This window comes from Excalfactoria chinensis, chromosome 6 (genome assembly GCF_039878825.1).
Source record: "Excalfactoria chinensis isolate bCotChi1 chromosome 6, bCotChi1.hap2, whole genome shotgun sequence".
NCBI classification, from domain to species: domain Eukaryota; kingdom Metazoa; phylum Chordata; class Aves; order Galliformes; family Phasianidae; genus Excalfactoria; species Excalfactoria chinensis.
In genome coordinates this window covers 14,762,243-14,776,865 of record NC_092830.1, presented here as the reverse complement: position 1 = coordinate 14,776,865, position 14,623 = coordinate 14,762,243, and the positions used below count along the sequence as shown (strand labels likewise).

Here is a 14,623-nt window from a genome sequence, read left to right as displayed (position 1 = left end):
TTTTTTCTTGAAAATGTCAATTACTAATAAAGATGATATGGATATAACAGATGCTGAGGATAGTTTGGGAACAGAGCCACTGTTGCGCTCTCTGAGAGATGTCAGCAGATCCGTGCTTGAAAGGCATTGTAATGCTCCTGTTTATGTCACAAGAATGAAGGATCTGTCATCATTCCTTGTTAAAAGCTCGTTTTACTGGAGTCACTCCCATTCCAGGACTCACTCCAGCCTCTCAGCCTGGCTAATTTTAAAATGGGAGAATAAAAAATAGCCTTACATTCCTGATAGGGTGAGCAAAAAATAGCCTCGTTCTTTTGGCTCCTGGTGCACGCCTTAGACTTACTGTGATTTTCCTGAATGAATTTGGTGAGGTTTTTGAAACTGCTGAGAGAGGATCTCTTGTACAGATGAGCTTTTGCTCCACAGACCCATGGAGACCATCACATTAGCGTGGCTTGCTTCTGACTACAGCGTTATTTACACTGGTAAGAGGCACCAGAGAGTTCACCGTGTCTTGTAGGGTTGGCAAAGAGGTGTCATACAGGTCTTGTCCTTAAAATGCTCTGTGTGGGCTGCAGGCTTTTAAACGTGAAGGTGTTTTATAACCAGGGCCACGTGACCTTCTTAAACTGTGGGGTTTGAGTCTGTCTTTCTTCTTGTGTACCGTATACCAGCTTAATGATTGCTGTTTGCAAAGGTTAGATTAACCAATTCAGCAAAGCACTTCAATGGGTATTTATACTGCACACAAGCCAGTGCTTGAAAGTGTGTGCTTGATTTTCTCTTCGCATTGGAGTGCCCTTCTGCAGTGAAGCTGAGCTTAGCATCTCAGCGACACACATAGGGTGCCCCAAGGCAAAGCCTGTTCCTCTCAGTCCATTCCTGGGAAGCTCCCAGCTTGCTAGAGGAGTGGGGAAGGGCAGCATTAAGAAAAAAATGGGGGGGGCTCTTAGGATTCTGTGATGCCCAGACATAGATGCTTACTGCAACCATGTGGCAGTCAACCCAGCTTGCCCATCTGTAGTGGAAATGCTAAGTCATGGCTTGAACTGGTGACTGAGCACCTGGTGGGAAGGCAGGGCCAACCCAGGGGAGCTCAGGTGCATGCAATGCTCCTGACTGGGAAGGGTTGGAGCCAGGATCCACCCCTTCCCAGACCGCATGTAAGGATTGGCAGTGAAGGGGAAGGTTACTCATCTGGGGATCCCTGCTCCCCTGGGGATATTGCAGGCCTTCTGAAGGTAAGCAGTTTCTTTCTCTTGTTTCTGCATCTGCTGCTACCACATCTAAGTAGAAACTTGCTTTCTGTCGCCTCAGACCTTGCTACTCTGCTATCTTGTTGCACTTTCTGTCATGTTACGCCATCTAACCCAGAAAAGACAAGGAGGAAGAAATCTGTCTCTGTTGTACTGCAGTTCCAGCATGTGCCCCATGTGATGTGATTTCCTTCTAAAGGAGCAATTAGGAGAAGCCTTACGGGTGATGACATCCCTCCCCCAGGTTTGGTTGTTCTCTTCTCTGAGGTCATGCCTTGCTCAGTGTTGGCTTAGGCAGGGCAGCAGAAGGAGGGCTGGATTTTTTGTTGTTTTATTTCACTTCTGTTTTTTTTGGGGGGGGGGTTATTTTATTTATTATTATTCCCTGTGGTTCATAAAAAACACTTGAATGCAGGAGAAAGCAGCACACAGGTTTTGCTTGGTTCTGGAGCCAGCCTTCTGTGAACCAAGAAAAAAGCATTAACCTCTCTGCAACTGAGTTTCTCTCTCTGCCAAACAGGGAGCAAACCACTTGAATCCTTTTCCAAAGTCATTTGAGAGCTCTTTATAAAAATCTGTGCAAGTCTCCCAGCGTTTCTGCTGAGCCTGTGTTGAAAGGGACACTACAGAAGACGTGTGTCTATTCATATGAATGCATTGGATTTTCCTCTCGTCTGTGTTGTGACAGACCAGCAGGAATGAATAAATCCTATGGGTGAGACAGAAGGCTAACAGGCTGGATTGCCCATTGTTGCTGAAAAACATGCTGAATACTTGGGGTGGGATTTTTGAATCTGCCCAGCTGCAATCAGGTCTTCTATAAGCACGTATTGCCCAGGGCATGCCCTGTTGTAGCTTCCTTCACCCATGGAAGGGATCTGACCAAGCTCAGCACTGCCAGCATCACTGCAAGGTCCATGGAAGCATATTAAGAGAAGCAGCACACCAGAGAAACCAGCTTCTCTACCATGGCTTTCACTTGATTTTCCTTGCCACGGTCGAATGAAGAGGAAGAAAAGGGCAGAGACCGTATAGAGCACAAGTGTGATGGGCTGACATTTGAAAATAATTTTTAAAATTCCCCCAAAAATAAGCATATTAAGGAAGGTAGATGGGAAATGCATGAAAAGGAAAAAATATACATCTATATCCACGCGATGGGAATACGCAGTACTCGGTGCATAAAGCTGCATCAGGGAGTTGCATGCGGATACGGTACGTGCCCATGCGTGTGCAGGTGCAATATATGAATCATCCCAAGCATATATATGCATATGACAGACACGGACGCTATAAATATGATCTACGCAGCCAGGAATTGTAGGGGGGAATTGACGGCACTCGAGTATTCTCTCCCAAAAGTGCCAGCTGCCAGTCGGGCTGAATTAGATTTCACAGGGGTTTCTGCAATACATGGAATTCACCAGCAAATTACCCTTAAAGAGGGAAAATCAATCATTTGGAGCAGAGATAAGCTGGAGGCGAGGCAGCCTCGGATTGATCCCGTCTGTGCAGGCGTGTGTGGAATTCGGGAGATAACCTGAGGATGGAGCAGCTCCTGGCAAGCAGGCAGGAAACGCTGCTTGGGACAGACAGACAGATGCAGGGAAAGGGATGGGAAGGTATTGGGATGGTGTGAGGTGGGGAAAGTTTTGCTCTGGGCATCCTGAGGTGTGCAGGGAATGTGATGTTGCTTGTGGCCAGCAAGCCTTTGGCTGAGCTTTTGGTACTGGGAGAGTGGTGGGTGCTAGGAGCGAGCAGAGGGAGGCTATCCAGAGCGCTCAAGTGAAATGCATCAGAGTGGGTGGAGAGAAAAACCCTCTTTATGTTTTCAAAGGCAAGATTAAGCGTTACTTGTCCCTGCCTAGCTAGAATCCAGGCACAAGGTAGCCAAGCCATACAAAGAGGCACTAATTGCATTTTATTTGAAGAATTTCTCTTTTTTCCTTCTTATTTTCTACCTCATCCACCCCTGCTGAACTCTTAGCACTTTTCTTTCTTTGCAGACTTGCCAGAATGAGAGATATTAAGCACTCCTCAGATTTCTGCCCTTGCCTGGGAGGTGGCTGCAAGGCAAACTGAAGTGATGCCTCTGCAGAACCACAAGCTTTATGTTCTGGGAACACCACCCGAGCTAGGGCAGCGTTTCTGCATTCTCCTGTTGCCAGAAGAGGGGTAGTGCATGCGCAGGGCTGTATTTGGGGCGGATCAGCCCCCCAAAAGCCAGGTATTGACACCAGGTTGATGCCTGCACCACGGCAGCAGGAATGAGACTATTACACGCTCTGAGGAGCAGGTACACGGGGAACAAAGTGATAATTATGCACAACAGCGGCTACAATTGTCTTTAGCTGAATTGGCATTAGATTTCTATCTAATGCTGGGTGCAGCCACAAAGAGGTCAAGTGGGGGAAAGGAGCATCAGTGCTGTGTGTCTGAGCATCCTGTGCCTGTGTTGCCATGAGCCCTGCAGGACCTTTGCCTGCTTGGGACAGCAGTGCTTATTTTGCTCTTTGCAGGCATCTTGGCCCCGTTGTTCTCTCTGGGTGGCAGGGAGGAAGGGGGTGAGGGATTTGAGAAGCATGTGGGAAAAATCTCCGGAGCGGGGCACCAGTGGCGGCATGGGCTGAGCCAGCCCCTTCTGCTGGGCAGCTGATAACAATTTGAATATTCAGATTTGCTTTCAGCCATCTGCAGGGGGCTTGCAGGCTCCAGGAACCGGGAGCAAGAAAAGCAGCATGGGGCCCGAAACCAAAAAAAGTAAATAGTGGAATAAATGTATAAGCGGCACCTGGCAGCAGCCTTCCTAACAGGCAGGCGTTTTCCCCTTCCCTGGAGCTCACATGGGGAGACTGAGGCACTTGAGTGTCTGGTAATTAGGGACAGCGGTATCTGGAGCCTGATCTCCCTCCCCAGCCGGCATTAATCCACACAGCTCCCTCCCTGCAAATACTTGGATTTCTTTTGATGTTTTAACTTTTATCTCGTGCCTCCAACAAACTCTCTCCTTGCTGGATTCCAAGCAAATCCCTCGCACCTCACTGTCACTGGAATGTGCTTTTGCATGGGGACCCTGAGAGAGGTAGGGGACGTGTGGAGTAGATGCACTGCACCTTGCACAGGGTGCTGGGAGGTGCTGCCCTGATGAGGGGAGAAGGGCCAGCAGGGATGTTGCACGTGCCAGCAGCTCTCAGTGGTCATGCTCAGCTAGTTTTTGCTATTAGTGCCCCTTCGTGCATTTAATTGCTGCCTTTTTCTGCTAGGAGGGAGGTCACTCGAGGAAAATTGGCAATTCGGCTACAGCGGCTCCTAGACTCACTCTGTAGGGCCAACCAGTGGGAAGGGGTGGTGCACCCATAAGGGGTCTTGCAGTGCCGTGGGCATGCTCTACCAGTGGGGCAGTGGGAAAGGGGTGCCCAGGTCCCAGCTGGGGTTGGAGGGGCAGGCAGTTGTGCTGTGACATACCAGAGTGGGATGCTGCATGGTGCATAGGTCTCAAAATGCTAAAAGGGATTTCCCTTCCAGCTCTGCCCAGCACGGATTAATCCCAGGGATGCGTTTCATTCACACATGCAGGGGTCTTCTATGAAAGCACATAAAAAGAAGACTTGCGGAATTTACACACTCTGCACGTCCAGCAAACATCTTAAAACCCAACTGAATTCTTAAGACTGGTGCTGAGCTATGCAAACAATTAACCAGCCTTCCTCTTTCAACTACCAGGGCCCCAACAGTGTGTTTGAGGTCTACCTGGTGGGCAACAACTCCAACCACTTCATCATCTCACCCACCTCCATCCAAGGGAAGGCAGACATCCGTGTCCGCGTGGCTGTGCCGCTCGACTTCGAAACCATCCCCCGCTACGAGTTCTCGGTAAGGGAGCAGGAAGGGCAGGGCAATGGGGCACAGAATGTGGAGGTCAGGAGGAGGGAGTGGTTTTCTGCATGGGGAAAAAAAATAATAATTGAAAGAGAAAAGAGTGGAATTCACAGAAGCTCCAATTAAGAGGAGAGGTGATAGCCTCAAGTTGTGCCACAGGAGGTTCAGGTTGGAAACAGCAGCAGTGCATTGACACAGCCTACCTGGGGAGGTGGGGGAGTCACCATCTCTGGATGTGGCACTGAGGGATGTGGGCAGTTGGCATCTGGGGGTGGGCCGAGGGGGCTTTTCCAACATGAATGATTCTGTGATTCTACAGTTATAACACTCGGTTCTCCCCATGCAGCTCTTTGCAAATGAGAGCATCCCAGAACACGTTGGCTTTGCACGTGTGAAGATCAGCCTCATCAATGAGAATGACAATCGTCCAGTCTTCAGCAAGGCCCTCTACAATGTCAGCCTTCCAGAGAACGCCACTGTGGGCACCACCGTGCTGCAGGTCCATGTGAGTAGAAGCATCCCTGCTGCAAATCCTTCATGTGGCAAGGAAATTGGGGTCTGCTGTGTTAAGGGTGGAAAAAGAGGCAAAGAGCTGCATGGGTTGGGTTGGTTGAAGATGTGGAGGTAGAGATAGAATCATAGAATCATTAAGGTTGAAAAAGACCACTGAGATCATCTAGTCCAACCATCAAACCCTTAGAGATGCTGTTGCTCCTCTGGGATGGGAAATATCCCCTATGAGGTAGCACCAGTGCAATGCATTGGGTGCATTGCTGCTGCTGCTCTGTAGTCACAACTCCTGCATGCCACCCTGAGAAGAAAAGCCCTGACAAAAGGGCTCGGTGTGTAAGTGTGTTTACTCTACAAACAGATGGTGTGAAACTGCACAGAGCCCCGAGCTGTTCCCATCTGACAGTTATTAATATTTCAAACAGATGTTTAGCTAGTTGGGCCGTCAGGCACTGAACAATGAGGCTGTTACTGCCGCTCCTCTTTCCCCAACTTCCAGCTCTGCCAGCATTTCGGAGCACACGCAGAACCGCCCGGAGTCGAATCCTCTGTGATAAATCAGAATGGATGCAATTAGTGCTGAAACCCAGCTTGCCCTCCCAGCTGATCCCAAACTTCTCTCAGCCCTCCTGCTGTGGGATGCTTGGCTTTCCTGTAGGCTTCCCAAAATGTCCCACACGCTGCAGGCGTGCTGGGCAGGAGGATGCTGCCACTGAAAGCCTGTTTGCTAACTATGAAATTCCTTCTTTCTTTTTTGTTGTTCTTTCCTTTATGCTTAGTCGTTGTGGTATTTACCCACAGGGTTAGGCGCTGGGAATTGCCCCTTTGTGCAGTGCAGGTCTGGTACCCAGCTGCAAATGGAAAAGGGAGGGGAAAAAAAGGCAGAAGCAGACTTCATTTGCAGTGACAAATGGACATTTGTCTCTGCAGCATTTCAGCTCGTAGTGCTGCTGACAGCAGAGAAACATTGCCTGCTACACGTGTAAATCAGCTGTAAAACAACGCGACATGCAGGCACAGGGTCAGCTCTGTGTCCCTGCAGGTCCTCCGGCACAACCCCGTCCCTTCCCCATGTTATGCAGCCCTGTCCGCCCTCTAAGACTCTGTTGGCCCGCTCTCCATTCTCCGTTCCGCATCTTTTCCTCTCCCTGCCCATCCATCCATCCGTCCATCTGTTCAATCCCATCCAGGAGATGCATTTATCATACAGATGCAGGGAGCTTCTTGCTTATAGGAGAACATCTGGAATGGCTCCCTATCCCTGAGGGGTAGGAACAGGGTGCTGGGAGAGCTCCCTGAGCCTCTTCCCCTTAAAGCTCTGTCCCAGATAGCAGCAGATATTGAAATTATTTTTTTTTTTCTGAAACAACTGGCCATGAAACCTTTTAATAACGTAACTGAAAAGGTCAGAGAAAGAATTTCACACTTCTTGAACAAGCAGGCAGACGGTATATAACTTCATGCCCTCCAGGAGCAAGAGGCACTGAGAGCATATGCTGCACCCTGAACTAACTGGGGTGCACAACCCCCCCCTGGCCGAGCACTGCCAGCAGCTGCTGGTGGCTCCTGATACAAGGGAGTGGGCTGATGGATCTGAGGCAGGCAGAGTGCCCTTCTGGTGCTGCACTGGGGCTGGAGATGACTTGTGTGGGGCTCTTCTGGGTTATGGGGAGCGGCTGGCACCAGGTGGAACATTCAGCTGGCAACGTTTTGGGGTGCAGGAGGCTGTGGAAATGGGGTCTGCTTAGGGGCCCCATGGCTCCAGTGAGAGGAGTGGGAGCTCAACATCCCCTTTGGTCTTATGAGTGTGCAGGCATGTGTTGTATGATCAGCTGCTGTTCTGTTTGCTGGAACTGGAGGGCTGGGGAACGGGACAGAAGCCCTGTGGGGGGCAGGAGGTCTCCTTAAGCTTCTCGTATCCTACAGATCTGTAGCATACGGCCCTCCTGGAAAGCTCTGATAACCAAAATCATTAAAGCCGAAACAAACAGAGAGCCATTCATTCCTTAGCCATGGCAATGCCTCTGATTTGCCTCGAATGGCATGGAGAAAAGCAATTCTCCAGGGAAACATGGGAAGCATTCCCACCCTCATACCCTGCTTTGCTCCTTTGCCCCAGGGATGTGCTGCAGCCCCTATAGAGCATCCCCACAGCCTGCAGAGCTCGACCCCTCTTTGCCACCATGTTTCCGTAGGAGAAACCTTGTTAGGAAGAGCCTAATGAAGTAAATGTGCTAATTAACCTTCCATTACTCTCCTCATTAAAGCAACCTTTAATTTGCTTGGCAAAGTTTCTCTCCTTCACCACCCAGCTGTCAGTTTGCCGCTGCTGCTTCGATCTCTCTTTGGCCTCGCATTGGGGATGGGAAAATCGATCCCACCCTGCTTTTCTTCCCCTTCTTTCTATCCAGCCGTGAACGCCAGTCGACACGAAAGTAATAGTGTGGTTTTCCCACCCTGGGCATCAATATGCACCTATTTAACATGCAAATCGCCTTCTCAATCAGCAGCGAGCCTACCCTGTGCTGCTTCCATCCTCTGAGCTCTGGAGGTGGGCTGGGATGGTCCCACTCTGGGGCAGCACCAGCACGGCAAAGCCTTTAGGCAGGCCTGGTGATAGGTAGGATCTGTTGGATCAGGGTGAGAACCTTGGGCAGTGCTTGGATGGCTTTGGTGGGGATTGGAGGTGATAAAGAGAGGCAGTGTCAGCCCCATCCCTCTCCGTTAGCATCCCAATCAATCCCGTTGTTCTTCAGTCTCGTGTTCTCCTGCTCCAGCTGTGCTTAAACAGAGCAAAATCATGTCCAATTTCCCTGATGCTTGGAAGAAAATTGAATCCTTTATCTGAGAGAAGAGAGAAAAGCTGCAAATACGCCAAACAGTAAATAGTTAAATAATCAAAGTAGGTGATTCCAAATTGCCTGGAAAGTTAAACGTGAGCGGCTTTTCTTCTTTGCGCCTGCCCCTTTTTTTGTTGTAAACCTGCTCACACTCCTTGTTCCTTTCAAATATTCTCCTCAATTCAGCTCTGTAAATACAGGGCAGGGAGGAGGGGGTTTCCAGGTAGCAGCGTGATTGACGGATCTGAAGCCCTCGTCTTTCTGTCAGGGCCCAGTGCTCTCTGGCTGTGTTTATCTCTTTAATCTAAATATCAATCCGTAAGACTGAAATGGGGTGGAATAGGAATCATGACAGCTGAGGAGAGAGACACTTATTGCAGCTCTTGCAGCCGCGCTGCGGCCTGATGGAGCTGTCAGGATAAATGCACAGCTTCAAAGTGCAGAGGTGGCAAAAACTGAAACTCAGCCCCAAATGGGGACAGTCACAGCAGTAAAACAGCTCTGCATCCCATGGTGATGCATGGGCACATGCTGTCCAGGGAGATGGGGGAGTCTGTGTCCCTGGAGGTATTCCAGAGCCTTGGAGATGTGGCACTGGGGGATGTAGACAATGGACAAGGGTGTTGTTGTGCTGGGTGACTTGAGAAAGCTTTTCCAACCTTCTGGTTCTGTGATTCTATGGGACACTTGAGAAGCATCTGTATGCTGCATGATAGAGGCTAGAGTGGTGTCGTTCTGGATGTCTTTCTGGGGTTCAGCTCATGGCTCCTGGACCACATTCTTCATGCTGACTGAAGGTCATCTCCTTGCAATCTCTCTGCCTCTTGGGGACACATTCCTGACTTGCTGCCCCTGGCTGAACTGCAAAATTTACTCCATACGTGGGTTTGCTTTGCTCTTGGAGCAGCCAGTGTGAGGGTGACTTCCACCCATCCTCTGTGCCCATCAGCCCTGGGAGAGATCTTGGGAACATTTCATGGAGCAATGGGTATTTATATTTCCTGCGTTGGACTTTGACCTTAATTCCTTCCATTTTGTTGGGCTGTAAAATTCATTAGGGACCTAACAGCAAAGCAATTGAGATGTCAGCCAGGCAATTGCGCGGTTATTTAATCTATCAGATGTGCGGCTTGCCATTTAGGTGGACAACAGGAGAATATGAAATCAATACGCTTCATTAGCGGAGGACTCGCTCCCAGCTCCGTTGCACACAACCTGGCACTGTGCTGGGCTTGGTGCCACTTTGTGATGGGACAGGGGCACAAAACTTGGTGCTAAGCCCCTTGCCCAAGGTCTGTTTCCACCTGAGATGCTGTAGGGTCTCACCGTGACCCGTGTCCCCTGGTCACTTTATGACGGCCACCCAGGCAAGCGTTAACCTGGCCGATGAGGCAATGCTGCTGTTAGAAAACACAATCAGTGAGCTGGGAGGAGAGGTGGGAAGGTTCTGCTGTTCTCAGGGGGGTTGATTGGCTATTTTTCTCCCCCTGGAGCCCTCTGGGGTCGTTAGCATCGATTGAAGCCCTGCTTGGGGCAGCTGGGCATCTCCCTCTCCTCTCCCTGGCCCTAATCACAGCTGCGGCGTAGCAATGCTGCCTGATTGCTGCCTCCCACCGGGCCAGGGAAACAACGGCTGCCAGAGCAGCCTCCACTTGGGAAAGTTGTGCATTAAGCAGGTTTTCCACCAGTTCTCTCCATCTAGCTTCGCAGCCCGGTGGTTACTTCTCATGGAAACTCTCTGTGTTATCTGTCTCTCCTCCCCATCCCAAATCACATCATAGTGTGGGACAGGCCAGAGCGTGGTTTCTCTTCCCTTTTTCTCTGGAAAATCAGGATCTGACAATTGCTTTGAAGAAGGGTTGCTTGTTCTTTAGCAAGTGGTTTCAGAATTAGGCATGTGGACGTGCCGTGCTGGTCCCTGTCCCTGTGCCAGGAGGCAAGAGGCACGGCCGGTCACTCGCTGCCCTGACAGCTTTCTGATGTCAGGTAATTGCTTTCCTGCTACGACTCTTTTAAGCAGCAAGCTCCTGGCCAAAGCAATTTGTTCCCCATCAATTTTTATTTCCCGGATCCTCAGCGCAGGGTAGGGGGGAAACAAAAGCATAACCCACTGTAGCCGCCTGACCGTACCCGTCTCATCCTGCTGCCATCCCAGTGCAAATCCACACCAGAGCTGGGAGGGGGGTGCTGCTTCCAGGTGCTCGTTTCTCAGGCAGGTTTTGGCTGACCAGGATGTTTGTGGGGTGGAGACCCAAATAGATATACGTGACTTTTGTCTCTGAGCGTGTCCCCCAATCTTCCTACAGAGCTACTGCAAGCAGAGTTAATCTTGAGTAGTTTAAGGAGTCGTTCAGTGGGGCTCGGTGAATGATGAATGTCGAAACCATTACAAGCAAAGCGCCGGGGCTCCGTGGAGCTGTTTAAAAATGAATTCTCCCATGTAAATTTCTGCTCCATCAATCCTTATGACATGTCAAACATTGCTATTGTTTCCCGAACAAATTGCACGACATGCCCTTTCCTGCAGATCCGTGCAGGAGAGCAGAACCGCTTGCCTGGGAGGTGGGAAGGAGGCTGGTGGGATAAAAGGAAGATGTGGGAATACCTGAGTGCGGGGTGGAGAGCGGTGCTTGGGGCTGGCGGGCTGTGTGACAGTGCAGAGCAGCATCCCTGCAGCTCGAGGAATGAATGGATTCCTCGGGTTAGCCCAGCTGCCTCTTCCCAGGACTCTCCCTGAGTTTTGCCACCTAAAAGCATTTTGGAGAAGAGCACCACACTGGTGACAGCTCACAAAAGCACAGCTACAGACCTGTGCTTCCATCCTGCCCTTTGCAGGCTCCAGTGGGCAAATCCCCTCTTAATATTCTGGGCAGGAGGCGAGCAGCCGCAAAAGCCGTGTGATGGCTGCTTGAGGTGGAGCCCCAGGAAACTTCCAGCCAGATACTTCTCCTCCTCCCTCTCTTTTTCCTTCTCCCTGTCTGCAGCTGGGGACTGATCCACTGGAAACACTGGACATTAGCATTGTGGCATTGGGAGCAGCCCTACGAAGCCATCAGGTCTTCAGCTCTTCTTGCACCGCACAGCTCCGTGCTGACCTTCTCGTCACCTTCTTCCTTCCCTATATTTTTTTAGTCCGGCAGCAGAAAATTACACTTTCCCGGCGTTGTCTGTCACTGCAATAAGCACTTACAAGTGCAATCGCACGGGGCAAAATGAAGGGAATTAGTTTTGCCCATGCTTTGTGGCACTGGCAGGTTCCCTGTAAATCATTATCTCATCACCACCAATCCAGGTGCATGGAAAATGCCTTTCTCGTCCCAAGCGTTTAGGGATTAATGAGTCCTAGGTTATGGGAGCAAAGATGATCTCTGGGGAAAAAAGACATCCCCTGGTCTCAGGTAAGGTGGCTTTGGGCTGATTTGCTGGGTTTTGCTGAGTGCAGTGTGCATAAAAATTAAATCACACCTTAGCTGTGAAGAAGAAAATGAGCAAAATGGGTAGGGTTGGAGGGATGGCTCCATCAGTGCATGCTTTGGCTGAGGCAAAGCACCAAGTATTTACTAGCTGAGAAGCTTTTTGGGGGAAAATGAAGGAATGCAGGCAAATTTTCACACCATGGCATGGAAGGTATGGGGACACATGTGAGGCAGTTGGGTGTGCTCAAACTCCTGCTCTGCTGGCAGTGGTACCCAAGGCCATCAGTAAATCAGGAGGGTTTCAGGAGTGGGTTGTGCTCTGTTCCAGTCCTAAAATACAGCCTTCTGATGGTATCTGGACATAAAATGTGTCTCTGACCCTGCTTCTCAGAGTCTGGTTGGAGTCTAAGTAGTCCAGACAGGACTCAATTTAGAAAATATACTGGGGAAAAAAAAAGAAAAAAGAAAAGAAAAAAAAAAAAGATAGAGTTTTGTACTCTTATTCTACTTCCTTCATCTAAATACAATGTTTTCTGGTCATTTTTTCTTGCCTCCATTCATGCATATTTTATATATTCATTAGAGAAAAGACTTTAAAACATACATAAATCTCGCCTCACTCTTCTGCAGCTGACAAACTGTGCCTTGCATACCTCGCCTGGAGGCAAAGCCTTCCAGTGGCAAAGCCTTGCAGGATTTGGCTTCCCAGGTCATCCTTCTTGTCCTGTGCCTATTTTGTGGCCTTCTGATTAGGATTTCTCTGCTGGGCTTTCCTCTGTGGAAGTGGAGCTGCTCACAGCAGACAGCTCTCTTCGTCTCTGTTCTCTTTAAAAACTCATCTGCCTTGAATTGCTGTATTTCGTGCACTCTTCCCACGTCAGCTCAGCATGGTGGCAAAAGGCAGCAGGCATAACATTTTGGGGAATGGCACTGAGCAGTGTTGCTAGAGGGATGCTATCTGCAGTGGGTGGCCAGTCAGAAATTCCCCCCCAAATGGGGCAATCTCTAACAGTCCAAGTCCAGATTTATTGGGTATTCGACAGCAATGAGCAATGTAAGCAGGAAGAAGTATATAAAAAGGGAGGAAGAAGAGGCTGAGGCTCACCTGTCTGCTCTAGATGGCTGCTGGAGGCAGTGCCTTCTGTGGGTGCTCATGGAGGACGCAGGGGCTGGGCTGAGCAGCCACCAGCCTGTCCTAAAGCCACGTCACCTGGGAAGGTATGAACCTTCCCGAGGTGTGAATGTAAATTAAGCTCTCTGTGAGTTGTGATGGGTTCACTGGTGCGTGCAATTCCCATAAGTAGCTTCATTTGTTAACTAACTTTTGATTTTATTTTTTTTTTCAGGCAACTGACAATGATGTGGGCAGCTATGGGGAAGTCACTTATTTCTTCAGCGATGACCCCGATCGGTAAGGGTGGTTGAGCCACTGGGGTAAAGGTGCTTCTCCAAAATTTGGGGACTAAAATCTCACCATCTCCAGCACGTGGTCACTGAGGTTTTCACCCCTTTCCTGTCCCTCCCCAGTTTCTCACTGGACAAGGACACGGGTGTGATCTTGCTGATGGCCCGACTGGATTTTGAGACCATGCAGCGCTACACTCTGACCGTCATTGCACGAGATGGTGGTGGTGAGGAGACAGCAGGGCGCATCAGAATCAATGTCCTGGATGTCAATGACAACGTGCCCACCTTCCAAAAGGAGGCATACCTGGGGGCACTGCGGGAGAACGAGCCCTCTGTCACCCAGGTGGTCCGTCTCCGGGTGAGCTACCAGGCCGGGGCAAGGTTCCCATTCGGCACCACTCCTTGCATGGCCAATGCAGCACCTGTGTTCACCTTTCTCTTCTGTCTCTGTAGGCATCTGATGAGGACTCCCCCCCAAACAACCAGATCACCTACAGCATCGTGCAGGCATCTGCCTTCCGCGAGTACTTTGACATCACGGTGTCAGAAGGGTACGGAGGTAAGCACTGCAGTTGAAAGAGACTACAAGAGGACAGTAGGTTGAGTGGGGACAGTAGGATGTCCCCCACCTGTCCCATTTTGTGCTGAGCCCCCCACCTTGCATCCTTCCAGTGATAAGCGTGAACCATCCCCTCGACTATGAGCAGGTGGACAATGGGGTCATCTACCTGACCGTGATGGCCAAGGACGCTGGTAACCCACCGCTCAACAGCACCGTCCCTGTCACCATCGAGGTGTTTGTAAGTACAACGCAAACGCGATGCTGGGGACAGGGGACAGTTGGAGCTAGGGCATCCCCTCAGCCCCCATTAGGCAGTGTGAACACACCTGCCTTTTACGATAGGAAGAAAATGAGAAGGAAGTGTTTGACAGCGGCACTTCAGGAAGAAAGAGACATGAAAAAGCAGAACAAGAGCTAGTGGGGAGGGAGGCAATTTTTTTTCCTCCTTTGCTTGTTGGTTTTTAATAAAGAAGTCAAACTCGCCTTGTAGATCTCCCATTAGGGGACAATACACTTTGTAGAGGGAGCCGACGAGTCAGAACTAATAGCGTGCAGCACTGAGATCCGGGGAAATATCACTGCTAATAAGCTGCTGCTGCGTTCACTGCCGCTGCCATCCTCACTGGGGCAATGAGCCGGCAACAGGAAGCGTGCAAAGGGTAGGGGTCTGCAGGAATCTGTAAAGCTGATAGAGCACATGGGGTCTTGTTGGGCACTTCTCCCCCACCACTGGCTTTGCCCTGTGACGGTTCC

At 50.1% G+C, this 14,623-nt stretch overlaps 1 protein-coding gene across 2 annotated transcripts in view; it reads left to right on the top strand.

Moving 5' to 3' along the window:
* The window catches only part of CDH23 (cadherin related 23), a 124,327-nt gene that overhangs the window by 71,421 nt on the left and 38,283 nt on the right, over positions 1-14,623 (top strand). Inside the window, exons 12-17 of one of the 2 annotated variants that reach the window (XM_072339472.1) lie at positions 4,980-5,129; positions 5,482-5,640; positions 13,248-13,312; positions 13,429-13,666; positions 13,762-13,867; positions 13,981-14,108. In XM_072339472.1, coding sequence (XP_072195573.1) covers positions 4,980-5,129; positions 5,482-5,640; positions 13,248-13,312; positions 13,429-13,666; positions 13,762-13,867; positions 13,981-14,108 — 846 coding nt within the window. Of the gene's footprint in view, positions 1-4,979; positions 5,130-5,481; positions 5,641-6,144; positions 6,236-13,247; positions 13,313-13,428; positions 13,667-13,761; positions 13,868-13,980; positions 14,109-14,623 lie in introns of those variants that run through there. The other variant, XM_072339470.1, reaches the window with a different exon arrangement.